The sequence below is a fragment of the Elaeis guineensis genome, chromosome 5 (assembly GCF_000442705.2).
Source record: "Elaeis guineensis isolate ETL-2024a chromosome 5, EG11, whole genome shotgun sequence".
Lineage (NCBI taxonomy): Eukaryota > Viridiplantae > Streptophyta > Magnoliopsida > Arecales > Arecaceae > Elaeis > Elaeis guineensis.
In genome coordinates this window covers 83,293,823-83,313,549 of record NC_025997.2, presented here as the reverse complement: position 1 = coordinate 83,313,549, position 19,727 = coordinate 83,293,823, and the positions used below count along the sequence as shown (strand labels likewise).

The window sequence follows — 19,727 nt, the reverse complement described above, 5'->3', positions numbered from 1 at the left end:
AGCATTTGCATTGCATAAGACACTTTGAAATCAATTTATTGTGGTTATTTACAAAATAACATATTTTTGTATGCCAAAAATCGTATAAAAGCTTGTCATGTAATTTGTTAGGATGTGACAAAAAATTACTATTGTAATATATGCTTGTATCTATTACATGCAATATTTGGACGAATCCACTTGAGTGCATATAATTACATATAGATGAACAGATTCTTAAAAAAAATATCAAGCCATCTCCTGTGTTCACCTTACTAAATTTGAGTGCACCATTCCAACCATACACAAATCCCTGATGGATGGTTCGTGTACATAGATACTTCAATTTTCCATTTTTCAAGGAAAAAAGAAACTACTTACATCCTACTATAATGATCATCGTCAGTTATATCTTAAGCATAAACATCATTATTCGAAATATTTTCCAATCTAGTTTCTGAAATTGGATTGACGGAGCCACGGGTCCAATCAAACCAATAAATATGCCCACAATATACACCAAAAGAAAGAAAGAAAGAAATTGTTGACTGCGTAGAGCAAGAGATTGCACATGAAATTTGATCATGATCAGGTAATTTCAAAGCAAATATATAATGTAACTAGAAAAATTAAAGAGGATAAAGTCCTCCATAACAGTGGAACCAATGCAACTTCAAAACACAGAATTATGGTCCACACTTGGTTTCTAAATATGATATACAACAAGAATAGCTGTACCCTTTGATTCACAGAAGTAATAAGAATAACTAAACTCAACATTGCCAACAAGAGCTTACTCGGTCTCAAGAAATCTTAAAAACAAACAAGAAAATGGATGAGCAATACAGATGAGTAGGTGATCTGATTTTTGGGAAGGTTGCAAAAACTTCAATAGAAGCTCTATTTACATGTCTTTGGATTTTTTTGTGAAATTATATGCGACTTGAGTCCCTCCCAAAAATGAAACGCCTCGTCCAATCAGAAATTACCAATGCTCTTGTGCGCCAGCTGACTTGCTTGCTGAATTTGAAAAGAAATAGCAAGAATAAGGACCAGACTGTACTTAAAACACACTTAGACCATGATTTGCGAAGAAGAAAACAGAAAAAAGAAGATCAAATTTCCATCTATGTATCAAGATTTCAAGGAAAATGGGTAGGAAAATGAACAAATTCGAGCTTTCCAGCATCACAGAAAAAGTAACTAAAAGAAAAAAGGCATATACCTTGCATACACAGAATACCAGAGCCATTGGGTACTGTGGCCTATAGAGATCCAATCTCCAGGCAGTTGTGCAGCAGTCTGTTCTCCACCCAATGGGGCAAATTGACCAAAATGCTTATACCTTGGATGACAAAACAGATCAGAAGACCGTATAGGAAAAGAAACAACTGTTAGCACAGTAGAGGAGAAAATGCAGCAGTTTTACGTTAAGAGAAAAATAACAGCATATACTTTTGCAAGAGACACATGCACTCACATGGTATGATTGACTATGGTGTGTTGGCTTCTTTCCCTCCCTCTTTGACTCCAATAAAACTAAACAAAGCCTCTACATTTTAGCACTCATGAACTCGAGAAAGAAGTCTCTAATACTTCCTTGTTCTTTTTTAATTTTTACATAAAATGTAAAATATAGTGGATATATTCACAACATACAAAATTTCTTCGAGTAATTCCTTCAACCTATTCAACTAAAATCTCTTAGAAGAATATTAGAAGATCGAGAATTGGTGATAATGGCATCTAGGTCCATCCTTACACAATCCGGATCAGATTCCACTCATAGTCACAAAGGTTACAATTTTCCTAAAATAAACATGACTCATGAAAATAATCATAAAAAAAGCTAAAAATCTCCAGAAGGTAGATGTTAATTTTTTACATTAAATTTCTAGAACTCCCAATGTTACAAGAGCCCTGAGCAATACAACATCCTCCTAAAGAACTTAAAAGACCAAGTGGTAGGAACAAACGCCTTTTTGTTTGCGTGTTTTAACCTCACAATACCTGAAAACAACCTTTCGAAAATCCACATGACTTGTTAAGGGTTTATAGAAAAAGTGAAGTATGCAAGGCTTCATATAGAGAGTAGCATCATCCTTGAGATATATAAGATGAGCAATGGATCAAAACAGAAAAGAAAGACAAAATGGAAAACTTGTTAATAGAAGAGCTTTGATTTACATTTGCTAATCTAAAATAATAAACTGTCATTAATAATTTCATATCTTGGGCATAAAATAGAAGGGAAAAAAATATAAATATAGAATATACCATGGTTGAAACAGAAATTGTCATGTGCAGAAAGTGCAAAAGATCAAAAGCAACTATAATAGTTTGTACTGTATAGTGCTAAATTTGGAAAACTAAACATAAATTTACCAATATTGCACTCCATGAGAAAGGTTTGAGGAAGTTTATATGGCCAAGATGGTTATTTGGGATATAATGGTTAAAATTCAAGTTGAAGAAAGGAGGAGAAGGGAGAGGACTTCTCATTTGAAGGACTAGATCAATGAATGTACGCAATTCATGGTTTAATGTAAGGTGGCATTTGGCAACCCAAATGGAATCACCATGCTGATCTAAAATCACTAGCGATGCGAATCTTGAGTTGACTTAATCCTAAATGATCAAAGATCATTATATTTAATAGGCCTTGATATAGTGATTAAAGATCCATAGATATCCATAAATAACTTGTTTGATATTCCATAGGAATCCAAGATCACTAACCATACAATACCAAAGCTACCCTTCATATTTTCTATAAAAACATATTTATTAATCATATAAAATATATTCTATATTTATTGATATATTAATTATTAATATATTCGATAAAAATATATTTATTGGTCCTATAAATTATTGATCCTATAAAATATATTAAACGTTGTTATAGAATTAATATTTTAATTTATACTTATATTAGATTATTTATTAATACTAATATTCGTTTTGATTAGAAAAATAAGGCAAATAGACGTAATATATTAAATGATTTCATTATACAAATATAGAGTACAATAAATATTTCTACTCTAATTTAAAATTATCATTGAATTATTATATGACAATAGTATGATTTAATAATATATTGTAATGTAACATATATCATAAATGACATATAATATCAATGTAATATAATATCAAATAGATAATATCGATATAATATATTAATAGTATATTGATATGTCAATTTTTTTCATTAGACTAATGGGCATGGAATGCTGTACTGTGCTGAACCGATCGGTACACCCCATACCGAGCCGGACCGGCGGGAGATCACCGAAGATGGGAGCAGACGGCGTCGCAGTCGCGATCGCGGATGCGGGCTTCGCCGAGGCCAAGGGAGGAGGGTGGCGGAAGTAGCACAGGCGGCATCGCGATTATGGAACAGGGGCTACCTTTTTTAAAAACGAAAACCAACAGTGAAGCCGGCAAATGTTTAAAAGATTTTTTTTTAAAATTAAAATCACTGAGGCCAACAAACCATCTGCCGGCTTCATTTAAGTTTTGACTTTTAAAAAAAATCATGAAACAGGAGTGACGCCCCTGTTTCACGTCCGCGGTACCGCGCGCGTGGACTGTGCCATCCAGCGGCCACGACAGCCAATCTGAGGCCGTTCGACGGCCCCGCCCCTCCTTCCCCTCTCTTCTTTTCTTTCTTCCTCCCTCTCTATTTCTCTCTTTTTTTTCTCCTGGTTCGGGTCTGATGCCTTCATCGGTTTACTGTCGATTCGGTATGGTACAGAACGATACCGAACCATACCGTCGATCAGCCGAAATGACTGTCGGTACCGAGATGGCAAACCTTGCTAAGGGATATTTTTATTCTCAAATTTCAACTAAAGATCACTGCCCAAGGGTGATCTTGGATCTTCAACCTCAAAGACGGATATTCTATCACTGGATTGGATGGTAATTGGAAGGGTTGGGGTGACTTGGGATCACTGCTATATAGGATCACCATTGTACAATCAAGCATGGTGATCTCATCACCTCTATCCACATCACCCTTAATCTTGAATTGATTACCACATACCAAATGCCCCATAAAATTTTATATCCTAATATTATGGGGGCATCCTAGCTGTTCTATCCCATTCCTATGAGAAACAAGACTAGGATGCGGTTCGAACTCCAAAAACCATCTATGTGAGGAGAGAAGAACGAGGAAAGAAAGAAATGAAGGAAAGATGAAAAAAGGAAAAAAAATAAAAGGAAAAAAGGAGAAAATGAAAAGAAAGAAAGGAAGGGAGAAGAAAAAAAGAAAGAAAGGAAGGAGAGGAGAGATAAAGAAAAAGAAAACATGAAAGAAAGAAAAAAAGGGATAAGAAAAAGGAAAGAAAAGAAAGAAGAAGGGGAGAGAGTGGGAGGATATCTACTAGGATATATGATCGAAAATGCCATTAGGATGGAAAGAGACAACGGGGCATCTTGTTCCATGAAAAAACTGAGATACCCCTATCCCATGAGATTTAAAACCCTGCTTTAAGGAATAATAAATTTGGTTTCATTTGCTTCAAGCCTATGAATACCAATCTTCCAGGGCATAGTGAAAATGTAAACATGCCTTTCCTATATGAAATTTCCGACATTTCTATATACAAGAATCTTCATGCCATTTTCATTGACTTGATGGGGCTTCTCAAAACATTTTCGTTTAGGTGTGCAATTTTTTTTACTCAAACACACATTATTCTTCACATTTATGCTTATAGTTTAATGCCCGCTTCTCTTGCTCAAACAGAAAAAGGTAAGGCTTCCATGTGACCATAGCATTTATCAATCAAAGAATTTAGAAGTTTGGTTTTTTCACATGTTCAATTATTTATTTTGAATATTGACCTTTTCATGGAAAACTAAATTCATGATTTCAAAAATCAGTGCCCTTTCAATTTGTTTTTATCATTCTTTGCCTTTCAACTTTCAATAAAATTTCTTCTCTTGAGTTATCATCATTGCCTCTTTGATTTCTTCACCTTCTGCATTTTTGATTTCTTACAACTCTTCAATTTCTTCTTATAATTTTAATGGATATTCCTTAATATTGTTTGCATTTGCTTACTTCTCATCCTTTTCATTAAACTCTGCATTCTTAAGCTCATCTAGTTCAGTCTCGCCTTCTCCAATGTTTTCTTCCAAAGATTCATCATCGTCTAAATTTGCCAACTAATACTCCTATGGTGATATTCACTCTTCTAAAAAGAATAGATTAACTTAAGCTTCTTCTTTAGTTGGTTTGGTGATTCATGAGTTATTTAGGGCTCTTTTTTTTTTCCCCTTGAAATTTCCTTGACATGCAACTTTCTAGCTTCTATGTAACATGCCATAATTTACAATCTGGAAGATAGGAGTTCAATCACAAATATTTATGGCTAGAATCAAGATAAATACCAATCACACAGTGGATTCCAGCTAGTGCCTTGCAAGGGATGTATCATGCCATACAGGCATGCTAAAGAAATGCATTAAAAGGAAGGATAAGGACCTCTTTAATTAAGTATGCTAAAGAAGAACGTTTAATAGGTGCTATACTGTCTCATGCTAGGTGCTAGGACTAGCCCAACACAAGCTAGCTGTTTGAATAATGGTTAGAGTATCCTCATTTTCTTAAAAGAACTTTTATTTCTCCATTCTCTTTCTTTACAATTATAATCATTTTTTTATCTATTTTATTCACTCAAAATTTGGCAACAATATTGCCTTTGCTTCTCCAAATCAGTTTCACCTTCTCCTATGCTAAGAAACTAGTATTCAAAGCCTTCATAATCTTGAACATATCTCTTTATTATTGTCAATCTTGCAAGATCAATGTATCTCTAACACCATCTCTTCATTACCATCAATCTTGTTGAATAATTATATCTCTAATTCCATTTTGTTGGCACATATATGTATAGATGTATATATGTAGAGGGTAGGCCTTGGTGCACTCGTAAGGTTGCTCAATTGTAACTTCGAGCACAGGTTCAAAATACAGAAATAGCCTCTTTGCATACAGGGGTAAGTTGGCATATATCAGACCCTTCCCAAACCCCACAATGCGGGAGCCTTGTGTTTTGGGCCATGCCTATGTTTTTATATATGCATGCATGTATCTATATATGTATGTTATATGTATATGTACATACGTATGCATATATATGTATGTATAGACATGGAGAACAAAGCATTCTAGTATACCTTCATTTTACTCCTTGATATAAAATGGTCTTCTACTAGGGTTTATATATGCTTACGTAGTTACCCTCCATAAACCTTTATACCTTCAATCAATTATTTAGAACCTCAAAAAAAGTAAGCAACAAAAACTTACATCAATCCTAAGAAACACTACCAATAGAAACTCCAAAAGGCATTTTATGGACCTTCTTGATCCCATCAGGGAGAGAGAAGATTTTCCTTAACCCACGCAATTCGAGTCTCATAAGTAAGGTTTAAGTCCCATTTTCTTTCTTTGATTAATTTAAAAAATGAGATACACAGCCTCTATTTATAATAGTAAGGTCTGCCTTGTACAATTTGGGTTAAATTCATCTTCCTAGCTTCTAGAAAGACATCCATCCTAGCATAATTGGCTTGGATTCATTTTCTTATTTCTAGGACTCTTTTATCTAAAATAGACATATCTAGTAAAAATAATTTAAAATAATTAAAATTCTTCAAGAGATAGATCTTGACTTCTACATCAACTCTACGTTCTGTCACTTTATTGGATTTTTCTTGGATTGGAAACTACACTCGATCAAAATCTTATCCGAAAGAAAAATTTTTGATTTGACCAGTCCATTTCAAACTCTAAACGAAGAAATTAACAACTGATCACAAGGGGGCATCCTTAAAAGGTGAGGCGTCATGGCACAGATCTTCAAAAACTACTCAATTTAGAAAAACATCATCGAAATTAGATGTCGTATGACCAAGTTATGCCCTCTGCAAGTTTGGCTTGCAATTCGGCTTTCTGATTGGAAGATATTGATCTTGTACCCTATCCAACCCTATTCGTAGTAGCCAAATTAATCCACATCGAGTTCTGTCATCCTTCTGGATCACTTCTCTTTCATGTATGCTAAAACCATGCAGGTGTATAGTTAATAGTTTGACAAAAGCTTCACTCGATTGAGTTTATTTTACAATAATATTTAGGAAAATAATCTTATAAAAGCTAACACATGAAGATGGCCAAAGCATGTTGGCTTATGTTAATAGCAAGAAGTTTCATCATTGACATACCTCAATTTCATCTACAATGAATTATCAACAAAACATCAATATAGGGTTCCTTGGACTTTTTCTAAATGAATGATCCACTTTTAGGAAAGCATTCCAAAATACTACAAATCTATTACACAATTTTGGCACAAGTAAAATACATAATACTAGATCCTTGGTCTAAATTAGGGTCCACATGAATCTATATCAACATATATACAAAGCCATGTTTCATTTATGGATTTAATATTGTCATGTCTTTCCTCAACCAATAATAGATAATTAACACATTATGTAGGCTTCATATGTCAACCACTGCTATCATCTTAATGAAACACTAAAAACACTTAATTTTCAAAAAATAGAATATTAGTATAAACTCAAAGATAGGTGCACGTGGGCACATGCATGCACACACACACATATAGACATGCATGTGTATGCATATAGAAATATCTAGAACAATATAATCAGGTCATTGTTTTCTAAGTACAAAGAATTCCTATATCACAGTTCAAGGGTGACTCCATCATCAAAACATAGGCAAGCATAGCATGAAGCCAATGAATTATAAATTTAACAACGATTTACATGGTGCAAGCCATCTTCCAATCTTGCAGTGCCAGATTGAACTTATCATTTGCACACTGCAATGAGTGAAACTTTATGAGTTCTAGTTTGATTATTGCCGGATCCAATACATGTAGACTATATTGTACTACAATATTAGACTAGGTGGTATTGAATAAACAAATCAGGGATCTACAACTACCAAAGAATAATAATTAAATAGCTACAGCCAAAGAGTGACCATGTAAAGTTGAAAATAATATAGGATCAGTAAGACAAAAACAAGAAAGCAACTATAATATATCTTAGATTGGCTACCCATACTGATTAAAATTCATCCAACCCAAAAACATAGAAAGGAAAAATGAAAGATAGAGAGAAAGAAGCACAACTAGAACAGGTACCTGAAGGGGCGAAAGCGATGGCGACCTGATTCTGTAATGCGCAGTGGACCTTCCGGATGCTCTTCGCAGTCCTTCATTTTGTTAAAACATTTAGCAAGATAATTGCCTTGTTGTGCAGCAACCTGGTACATTTGAGTGAAGAACATTCAAGATAATGTCCTTGGGTATACAAAACTGGACAAATTATAAAACTTCAATTGCTAGTTACATCACATTTATATAAATAAATGACTCATTTAGATAATAAAAGATCACCTGAGCTGTTGCAGGAAGATTTTTGACTTGTGAATCTACATTTGCAAGAGCTCTTTTGAACTCTTCTATGTCCAGTTCTATAGATTCCTTCTCAACATCACGTTTGGAATCCTTAATTAAATCAACTATGTCGCTGATTTGCTTGCTTTTCAAATAGAGTTCCACTTGAGGGTATCTTATGCAAATATCATCTAAAATACCTTGGATTTCTTTCACAGTTAAAGTTCCAGAATTGTCCTTGTCTGCAACCTTAAAGATTGCTGAGATGTCTTCCTGAAAGCACAAAGGCCTGAAGCATATTAATAAACCAGATTCTTCATACTGCAATCTTGGTTGACTGCTAATTGGTACTCCTGTTATGATGCCTAGTTAAATGCAACATATAAAACCAGCATGAAGTCTCTGTGTTTGCTCTCATTGAAGTTATACATGATCGCTTGCTATGTGTGCCTGTTCGATATTCTCATTATATGAGAATCAAAGGCTACCAAAAGGTTTTTCATGAAGTTATGCCAGAGATCAAAACTGAACAGGATAAACTAGTTTAAACCGTGAAATGGCAGCTCGATAATCTAAGCTTCAAATAATCAGCCATAGGTGCTGAAGTAGAAAGTCAAAATCATAACCAAGAACAAAGTTATTCTCAATTTACATTACCCACCATGCATTATCTTCCTGTGGGTATTCAGTCACATAAAATTTTTGTTCATTCAATAAGTGGGTAAGGAACCTTCAAGGCAACTGATATAGTAAGGCATTTTACGTTGTGGACCAAAATTGCGGTTATTTGAACAAAGAGGACAGCTTTCTAACTCAACAACATACAGAACTATGTATTTACCTATGAAAACAGTACCATTTTCATGTTATTGATCCAATTCACATACTATATGTACCTCATTAAAGAAACATGACGAGGTCGATAACTAAGTTTCACATACCATGATTTTTCGTTGACTTATGGTGGCACAATCGCCAAGTGCATATACACCATCGCATTCATGGATTCTCAGCCACTCATTAGTTGCTAATGCACGCCTGTTAGCCTGTGCATTGGGGAAATAATCAAAATATAAATTAAAGTATCTACAAAATTTAAAGAAATCAAATTTTAGAAAATGATGACCATTAACCTGACCAATTTGTTTCATAAAATCCATTATGACAGGGCGTGTCCCAATACCGGTTGACCAGACAGCCATTCCATATGGTACAGACATTTTTCCAGTTGATTTGTTTGCCATTGTGATGTTTTTATCAGACACCTCCACAACCTTAAACCCTGTTTTCACTTCAATACCATCTCTTTGGAACTTCTCTTCGGCAAATTCAGTTACCCTTTTGTCAAACCTGCATGATACAAACAAAATGCACATGCAAATTAAATAAGGCAGGATAGGAAGGAAAAATAGAGTTAGGAATAAAAGGCAATGTGAAAAATAAATTTTAATGATAAACATGAAGATGAAATACAATAAATTTAGACAAATGTATTTTTGGTTGCATTTGGAAGTTTTTAATTTCAGAAACAGAAGTCTGTCTTTTCTCTAATATTTGATTCCTAATGAAGTTGAGATTCTATGAAAGGAGGAACCAAAAAGATTGAAAAATATTTCTCTTAAAAAAAAAAAGGAAAAACGTAAGCTCATAAGGAGAGCAAACTTAAAGTTCTACACAAATCAAAATTTGCAAATGATTGCAGAGCTTTTATGAAACCTCCTTGTCAACCAAACTCCTGGTATTATCAAATAAGAATGTACAATTTCCAAAAACATGAAAAACCATAAATTGACATGATTTTGTAAAATATCAAATCATGTCCTTCAAGATTTAAAATCAATTAGAATAACAAATGTGGTATTACACATCGCTACTCGCCACAAACCTATATGCTAGCTAACACGAATGTTAATGACATTGAAACCCACTACTAAACCACAAATAGTGGGATGGAGTTGCAATTTTGCACAATTTAGTTTCAAACTCACATAAATAGTCAAATCAGGGAATCAGATGAGAATTGATAAAACAACGAGTACTGCCTTACATGGTCAAGATGTGCTCTCCAGATTGAATAACGGATATTTTCACCAAGTCTCGAACCATAGGGTATAACTTAGATAAATCTTCAGTTACAAAATCATGCAGCTCTGCAGCAAATTCAACACCTGTTGGACCACCACCAACAATAACAAAATGAAGAATCCTCTTCCTCTCTTCTTCATCAAGGTTTGGAAGACTGGCCCTTTCAAAACAGTCCATTACACTCCTCCGAATTTTCTGAGCATCTTCTACTTCCTGCATATAGCCACTATGGATGAAACAAACCTCACAAGAAGGGTGCGATCAGGCAATCAACAAATATAACCATCAAATTTCTAAAGGCATCATTTGAATAAAATTGAAACTTGATGCTGAAAAGAATTTAGACACCTGTGAAAAAGTAATGCAACAATTGAAGGGCATATATGTGGTGTGATTGTTTATATGAAACTGCATGTATCAAAAACATACAGCAATAATATACTCTGCTGCATGAATCTAGTAATATGGTCAAAACACCGGTCTTGTACCTTGAGCAAATAAGCTTAACAATTTGCATCTGCTGTTATTTACAGTAATAATTCCAAGCATGTCTGTTGTCTTTGCAAGTAAATTGTACCGGCATGAAGGACTTCTATTATGATGAGACTGAGTGTACCTTTAGAAAGTGACAATGTTCCACTACACCAGGGGTGTTAAATGTATTTACCCTTGCTCCAATTGCTATCACCAGATAATCATAATTGAGAAGAAATTCATCATTTCCATCCAAATTAGTGCCAATATCAGCACGACAGTGGACTTCTTTGCTTGTTGGATCGATTTTGAAACATTCAGCTTCCCAAAATTTTATTTCTCCCTTCTGTAAAACCAATAATTGGGGAAAAGGTTGAGTACTACTTCACTGACAGGATCAGATTATTTATTGGGAACACACAAAGAACATTATTAGCCTCTGGCAGAGATGGAAACCAAGCAAGATAAAACTAAAAATAAATAAAATATATCTGAACACGAATAGGACCAAGATCATAGGGAAAAATCACTACCTTAATAAACTCTCAACATCAGACTCCTTTCATTACCCTTTTTTTTTTTTTTATCATTGTTCTTCAGTCATCTTTATGTGCCAACTTTAATCTATGGAGGCAGATCATGTTGTTTTCACAAATATGAAGATGCTTTGTTTAAGATTGATGCAAGCATCAAGGTGGAAGCCTACCCTGCCTTGTCATGCTGATAGTTTTACATCGTATATGAAGCTACCATTATTGTCGTACTAATTACATTCTTGTACCATAAGCATCATAAGAGTCTGCTATTACTAGCTTCACAATTTTTCTTTTAAAGGAATACTTGTACAATTATTGAACTAATGAAAAATTTTCACTCATCCTCATATAGGATATGACTCATTTACAAATTAAAATATAAAGGAATAAAAAAAGGATTTTTTAAAAAGAAAAAGTACCACAAATGATCACCTATATAGTAACAATTCCCTACTTCTCAGGGGGCAAAAAAAAAAGAAAAAAAGGAAAAAAAAGGTAACCCAATGGGAATAATATGCCAATTTGTACCTTTTTTATGATTTTGCGAATTGGCTCAACAATGCTGCATGGTTCAACTGTTCCACATGTGATGCTAGGTAGCAAAGGGGTAAATGCAAAGTAATTACGAGGTGATACCACTTGTACATCATACAATGAGCTATCTAGATTTTTCAAGAAAGTTGTGCCAGCCCAACCAGTACCAAGCACTACCACCTTTTTCTTGGGTGCTACTTGAGATGATGCAATGGCATGGTCTGATTTTGAGTCAGCATATGCCACAAGACCTCCACCACTGCAAGTTAGGAAGCATAAGTTACACTGTAAGACATGCTGATAACATCAACAATTTAAATAAGTTTTTAAATTGTTGGAAACTCATATAGATCAGAATATTTCTAACACATAAGGATAAAAAATAACTCAAAATAATACAAGCCATGTATGCGGACGTTACATATGCATATCCATATACATTCACATATACATACATATGCGTCTATGCATGTATTATCTATGTAACATACGTACATTTTAGCTGTAAATGAGAAACAGTGACAAGAATATATTCCAGCAGATTATTTTGATCCAACTGCACCCTTATTTTTCTGACAGACTGGTTAACTGCGTTATGCATTTGCACGTCGATGTTAAAAACAAGAAATTATTTAAATTCCCACTCTTGCTAAACTACAATCGGATCTGTCACTGCTTATAGACTTTCCCTCTGGCACTTCTTTCTTTCCTTGAACCTCCCATGAATTCAGAACATATGGTCAAGAACTGGAAGATTACCAGTAATACCTGTTAGTTAACAAGTGGTCTGGTAATACCTGTTAGTTAACAAGTGGTAACGGGTATAGGAATCGAGCTTGTATAATTTAAAACAGTATTAAGGCTACTCTTAACTAACGTGACCCTGCAAGAGCATGACGAAAAGAAAAATCATTCCCAGTTTCCACAATCCAATTGTTACAATAAGGGGCACTTGTAAACCTTTTCCCTAATCCAGGAGTTCTTCGTAACCAATCAGAAGTTAGGGAATTTAAAATCCGGCCAAACTTGCAAACCATACAACTTTTAAGATTTTTCTAGTAAATCAACTGAATGATAATAACAATGGCAGAACAAGAAGTAAAGCTCCTAAACGGGCGAATGATCTATTATATTTTTTCTTTTTATGTTAGCTGAAAAATAGCTTTGATGTTGTCTCTCAGAATGGATCATATAATTTATATTTGAAAGAAGGAAAGAAAGAAACGGTTCATAAAATCATAACAGAAAACATGGGATTTTCTAGGTTAAAACAATAGTTTTGCCCCCTCCTCTTAGTTCCTATTGACATAAGCTTTGGTGACATTTATTGGAATGGATCATGGTTCATGGTACCGATTTCCGTACCGATACTAGTACCATGCTGGTACACCTAGTTCATATTGACATAAGCTTTGGTGTCATTTATTGGAATGGATCATGGTTCATCATACTGATTTCTTTGCCGATACTAGTACCATGCTGGTACACCCCCTGCATTGAGTATTAGTTTGCTACTAGTATGTTATAGTATGGCATACCCTATATCAAGTGATACAGTCTGGTGTAGGAAAACATGAAATGGATTTTTTTTTCTTTCTTTTTTCTTTTTTCTTTTTTTTTTTTTTGCTGGAGAGAAGGAAAAGATATGTACGATCCTTCTAGGACTAGAAGACATGTAAGAATTTTAAAATATGTATAAGAATATATTAGGGGTGGCACTGCTCAACAATTTAACCTATTTGACTTATTTCAACCTATTGTAGATTGGTTAGATTACCTATTCAATAATATGGTTAGGTTTGGATTTGGATTTTTGACATGTTTAACAAACAGATCAAGTTTGGCTTGATAGGTTTTTGACTGATCTTGTATTCGACCTGACAAATATTTGGTCCAACCCGATCTGAGCCATATCTGATCCAACCTGACTCAATTGCCACCCCTAGAATATATAATAGGGATTGTAATAAGTCAGGTATGAGCCGAGTAGGCCATTAAATATACCTACCCGATGCTTGTCTAGATATAGGGTGGGGCTTGTTGGACAGATTGAGTCCGATAAAGCTAAAACAAATCAACATTTTGGAATGCAAATCTTTTCTTTTCTTTTCTTTTTTATTTTTTATTTTTTGCATTGGGGAGGGAATTTGTGAAGAGATATATATCTGAGTCAGGTTTGGGGTAGGTTTTATAATTATCCGTACCCGCCCCAAGTCCGCTGTGAGTTGGGTTGAACCATCCCATTAGGGTTGGGTTGGGGCAATACTTGATAGAGCAGAGTAAATTGGTACCCTTATTATATAACTTGTGGAAGCGAAAATATGAAACAGCAAGTGAAAAAGAAGAAAAAATCTATGGGATCTTAAATAGTATAAGTTATAACTAGTAGAAGGAAAGGCAATCCAGCTCTAATTTGATTATTATCAAAAGGCATCTAAATCAGTAAATGCATTTTTAGATATATTACCATGTAACTGGCTTAAGAAACTAGTTCAGATGCTTGAGTCTTCTCTTGGACATATATTAATCAGTCAGATGGGAAGTTACAATCTAACTGCATGTACTGTGTCAGAGTTCATTATTCAGCTAGTGACTACTAGAAATCATCCAATGGCCCGTGTGAAGAAATATTCAACTAAGGATTCCTTTTAATACTGAGGTGCAATTAAGGCAAGTATTTAAACGTTTAGGCTTTGTATTAAAGGAAATTAATCAACATGAGCCAGCCACAGCACTTTCAGTTTTCAAAAGGAACAACTATCAATAACGAATGCGTAAAGTAACTGCTTCAAGTGTTAAAAGTCATTGATAATATGAGACTGGAAAAGAAACAAAGCATCTATCTCCTCATCTCTTGTCATACATCATCTTTTTTTCTTCTTTTCTTTTGAGAATTTCGTAGATACCTGCAACCGCCAAGCTATAGCCCTGTCTGCATCCTAGTGCTGAATTAACCGTAGCTGTTATCAAAGGAAGAAATAGACACCTTGGACTCAAAAAAAAAGGATGTCCATATATGATGGGTATCTATGTCAAGACTATCTCACCAACAAAGAAAGCGCCAATATCCAGAGACCCAGAACCAGAACAAGTGCAAGTAAGACAAGTTCACATAAAAGACAAGTTTCTTGTCCAGCAATCCAGGAAACGAAAATACAGAGCTCTTGATCGATCTGAAGCAAAAAGAGCTCAGTTTCCAGCTAGATTCCATCACATAATACTGAAAAAGAGGGGATTTTGAAATGGAATGGAAGCTTAAACCAGATCGAAACAGAGGGTTAAAGAGGAGAAGACCTGGCGGCCAAGATGACGACGAGCTTGGAGAAGGTTGGGCGGTGGTGGAAGGCGCGGCAGGCGCCGTCAAAGAAGAAGGCCGAGAACCTCATGCCGAGAACCCGAGAGAGATCGGTGAGAAGGGTGAAGTGATAGAAGAGAGATAGCTGGTTGGTGGTCTTCATTTGCTGCTCTTTTTCTTCTTAAAATTAGTATGGACACGTGGCCTTAGAAGAGGCCGGCAGGGGTTGCGTCATTCGCGCGAAAGAAATTATATCCATGGCTGTGTGGAGCGCCATCCAACGGTCTACATCGCGAGAGAAGATCAATCAATCATCCATCCGCGTTAAACATGCAGCCCGAAACCGATTAACCGTCCCTGTCAATTTTCCTCTTTTTTTTTTTTTTTTTCTAATTTTGGATATTTAAAATATTTTGCATGGGATGAAACAAAATTTTTTTAACTAATTTGAAGTTTATATATTAAATTTAGAGAGAAAAGGTGAGAAATTTATCTATACTATAACTATTCAGGTCTAAACTTTTGCATCGTTCAAAGATTCACTATAAATTTTCTGGCTGCTAAGAAAAGTGGTTTGACGGAGGAACGCCCACGCATGATGCATATATCTTTCAATTGTTTCTCAACCTACCAAGAATCATAGATAAAGAAAAGCATGCTTGGCCATTTATTTTTTTCTTTTATTTGGCTTTTTGGGTTTTTTTTTTTTTGGGGGGGGGGGGGAGGGGGAGGAATGTTTCTTTAAAGCTACAGAGTATATGGTAAAGAATTAAATATTTTGAAGAGAAAAAAAAAGGGAAACAAGACCAGGCACATGACTGGGTCAAAAATAAGAAGGCATGTTTGACTTGTCAACCAAGAAGGGCATGATCCTTCGCATTTTCTATAAAGCTGGTGATTTGTTGGAGGGGAGGAGGCTCGAATGGTTTTAAAAATAAAAGTCATGGATGAGGCCAACTCTTACATATCCAATGCTTGAGAAATGTAGCCAATCACAGTCACATTCTATAGTCACCTTTCTGTAGTAATGCACTGGGATAAGTGCTTGATGGATGGAACCTACAGAAGCGAATGGCTATGATTGCCGGTATACATTGCAACATGATAAACACTGTATACAATATAATTTCTCCCAATGTTCTCACACACCTATTATATACCAATGCTATGAAGAAGCAAATCAATAACGACCAAATAAAATATTTTTGTAAACTAAAATATTATTTTGCTTCTTGTGACTGTTCATAGTGGATCAAAGTATTGGAAAGTTTCATCTGCATTACAATGCTGTCTTGAGCATATATTGCCTAGTAATGCGAGTGATTATTTTTATTTAAAAATTCTAAAGTCCAAAATAATAATAATAATAATAATAATATTACATGTCATTTTAATTATTTTTCATATATTGTGTTGTTGTGACCTATGCCTTACACAAAAAAGAGAATAAGCTGGCTTAATATTGCCGATGTTAGTAGCAAGCATCGGTAAAATTCAAATAGCACATGCATCTACCAATATTTTTTAGAAACATCAGTACTTTAAAGTATCAGCAAATTGCGATGTAGAAAAGCATCGATAGAAACCATTAGGCGTCGTTAAAATTCAACTCCCTCGATGTACCTATCCCTCCATCCTTAATTGGAACTCTAGACCCCTTCTCTCTTAATGGTTGACTCTCCGCCTCATCGCCGTCGATCCCGTTGACTCTCTGGCCTCCCATCTCTTGTCGATATCATGTTGAAAAGTGTATCCCAAAGTCAATCGTCAGTCTTTTGATGATTGTGTGTATAATTATAAAATATATAAATTTTTATTAATAAAAGTTATTTGATTTTTTCATCATATTTTGTCCATCTTATTTGAATTCCTATATTATGATAAAGTCCTTAGGACTATAATTAATCGATAAAAGAGAATTTGTCATTTAGTCTTTAAAATATGTTCGCGATCAAATAATATACTGTTAATAGGACGATAGCTATATCAAGTATAGGTCGTTGTGTGCCATATGGGTTGGTTGTCCTCTTAACCAAATAGTGTGGAGATACTGGTATGGCATACAAGTGGAATGTAGGAGTACATTCACATCGAACGTGATCAATTGTAGAGTACTCTGCTGTTAAGAGTAGCTTGTAAAGGGTATGAATATAAGTGTCTCTCTGATCTGAGATCACTATGATGACTTATAAGCAACTTATTATACTTTAGTGTTGGACCATCTGAATTTCTAATTCAGTGATAGAAGATTTCTGGATACAGTCAAGTACTTGTCAAGTCGGTGCGTGAGTCAAGATGAGATTGATCTCTCTCCATAAGTAGGAGCTAATGCATCAATGTATTTCAATTTAGTAAAATCTTGATCAGGATAATCCATGTGATAGATTTGAAAGGTTGAAATATAATGTGGTCGATTATATTAAGGTTGATAATTAAACCCTAGGTTATCTTGAACATTTGGATCAAAAGAATGAATTATACGGTAACCATATGCCAGTAGATTCTAGAATATTCTTTGCAATCTTTCGACCTATCCGGACGTCAGATCCCATTACTAAATAGTTACATCGATCAGTATAGAAATTTATTCCTATGCTACCGATATAGGTTCGAACCTATGGGATTCCACATAATCGAAGATTCGATTTAATCTGATGGCTGAAGAGTTTCACTGGATTGGGACTCTAATGAAGAGTCCCACTGGACTGGGACTCTGGAAGAGAGGCCCACTGGACTAGGACTCTATTGTTAATGAAAGATTTATTAGCAATTGGATTACTAATTGACTCAATTTGATTGAGCAAAGAGTTTTGGATTAAGTTTAATTAAATTGGATTTAGTTTGACTTAGATTGAGTTTGATTTGATCAAGCCTAATTGCAAGAGAAATTTATTTCTAATTTGATCAGGCCTTGGACTCAGTTAATTCTTAATTGGGTTAGAAATTTATTAAGGTGATTGAGTTCGTAATTAGATTAGATTCTTTCCTCTCATTGGGTTCAAATCAGATTTGATTTAATTTGAAATCAAATTGAAAATGAAGAGTCCCAGCTAGCAGGGACTCTCTCTCTCTTGCACACACCTTGGACCCACGCCATTCTTCTCAATGCCAAAAAGGTTTTTGTGTGAGATTTTTGGATGTGAGAAGAGAGGACATAGATAGGGTGGGCAGCAATCATGATGAGTTACAGTTCTTATCTCCTTCTTAATTTGAATGCGATCTGAATTAATGACAAGGAGATAAGAAGGAAAGAGATCTACTATGTTTGGAAAGAAGGGTAGTGCCAAATAATTTTTTTTTCTTATTTTCTTTGAAAAGTTTGTTGGCATGAGAAAGATCTGATTTCTTTCTCATGCCATCACCTAATTTTGAAAAAAATGGGATGCCCCATATGGATATGGCATGGAGTTTTTGGTGCCCCCCCTCTTGACCCAAAATCCTAATGCCCAACTATTTAAAGGAGGGTCCAATAGTTGGACACTCCATAGGTGTTGTTGGCTAAATTTTGTTTCTCCTCTAAAGCTCTCTCCTCTCTCCCCTTCCTCCATAGATTTTTCTTCTCCTCTGGAGCATCCAAGAGATCAAAGAAAGAAGAAGTAGATCAACCTTCGAAAATTCTTGCGAGCTAGCACTCCCGAAGAGACTGATCAGCATTCGTTCTTCATGTGGACAATCTATAGAGGCCGGACTCTTTAGTGCGGCTGCGAGCAATCTGAAGGAACTTCTTCTCACATAAAATATTTGTGGAGATCAGCAACCCATACTTTAGTAATGAGTTTTGAACTCGTTAGATTAGTTTTGATAGATCTAAGGGTTAGATCTAGTCTACAATATCGATTAGATCGATGCAGATTTTTAATTTTCAGATCTTAAATTTATATTAAATCATATCATAAATCTTGACATGATAGTTTAGATTAGATCTTATGCATGTAAAATAGGTTAAAGTATTTAATCTTAGAAGATCTGCTGTAAAAATTTTAAAATTGCATGCATAGAACTATCAGTATTTTCTTCAATTAGTATCAAAGCCAGATTCGTTATGATATGATTTTTTATGTATTTAGATTTGATTTCATATTATTTAAATTAGATCTAAATATATTTTATTTTCAGATCTAATTTTTGATCAATCTTATAGATGTTAGATTAGATGATCTGAGTAGCAAAGTACTCAGATTGGGTAATCACCAGACCGTTCAATCATAGAAGCAAGTAGGGTTACATGACCCTCTCCTTCTATTCAATGGGATGCTCTTATAGCATGTAGGGGTTGAAAGAAAAATTGACTTTTTTCTTGTAGGATCTTTCAGATCTAATGAGATCTGAGATGGAATATTTTAAAAAAAAATTATCATACGATATTTCAGA

General features: G+C 34.7%; 1 protein-coding gene across 6 annotated transcripts; it reads right to left on the bottom strand.

Annotated features, from left to right (window-relative positions):
- Positions 1-564: 564 nt before the first annotated feature.
- LOC105033325 (external alternative NAD(P)H-ubiquinone oxidoreductase B2, mitochondrial) lies at positions 565-15,513 on the bottom strand. Of its 6 annotated transcripts, XM_029261284.2 has the most exons (12): positions 15,356-15,495; positions 15,109-15,234; positions 14,925-15,021; positions 12,056-12,320; positions 11,134-11,337; positions 10,480-10,730; positions 9,566-9,782; positions 9,374-9,478; positions 8,433-8,705; positions 8,178-8,299; positions 1,205-1,324; positions 565-999 (listed from the first exon to the last, which is right to left on the bottom strand). In XM_029261284.2, the coding sequence occupies exons 3-12, from the start codon at positions 14,927-14,929 to the stop codon at positions 912-914; spliced, it is 1,650 nt and encodes a 549-aa protein (XP_029117117.1). In that variant the 5' UTR covers positions 14,930-15,021; positions 15,109-15,234; positions 15,356-15,495; the 3' UTR covers positions 565-911. The 6 variants fall into 6 exon arrangements, with proteins under 6 accessions (XP_029117117.1, XP_073114092.1, XP_010906376.1 ...); XM_073257991.1 differs by having other exon boundaries at positions 14,925-15,234; XM_010908074.3 differs by lacking the exons at positions 14,925-15,021; positions 15,109-15,234 and having other exon boundaries at positions 15,356-15,513.
- Between the last annotated feature and the right edge of the window lie 4,214 nt (positions 15,514-19,727).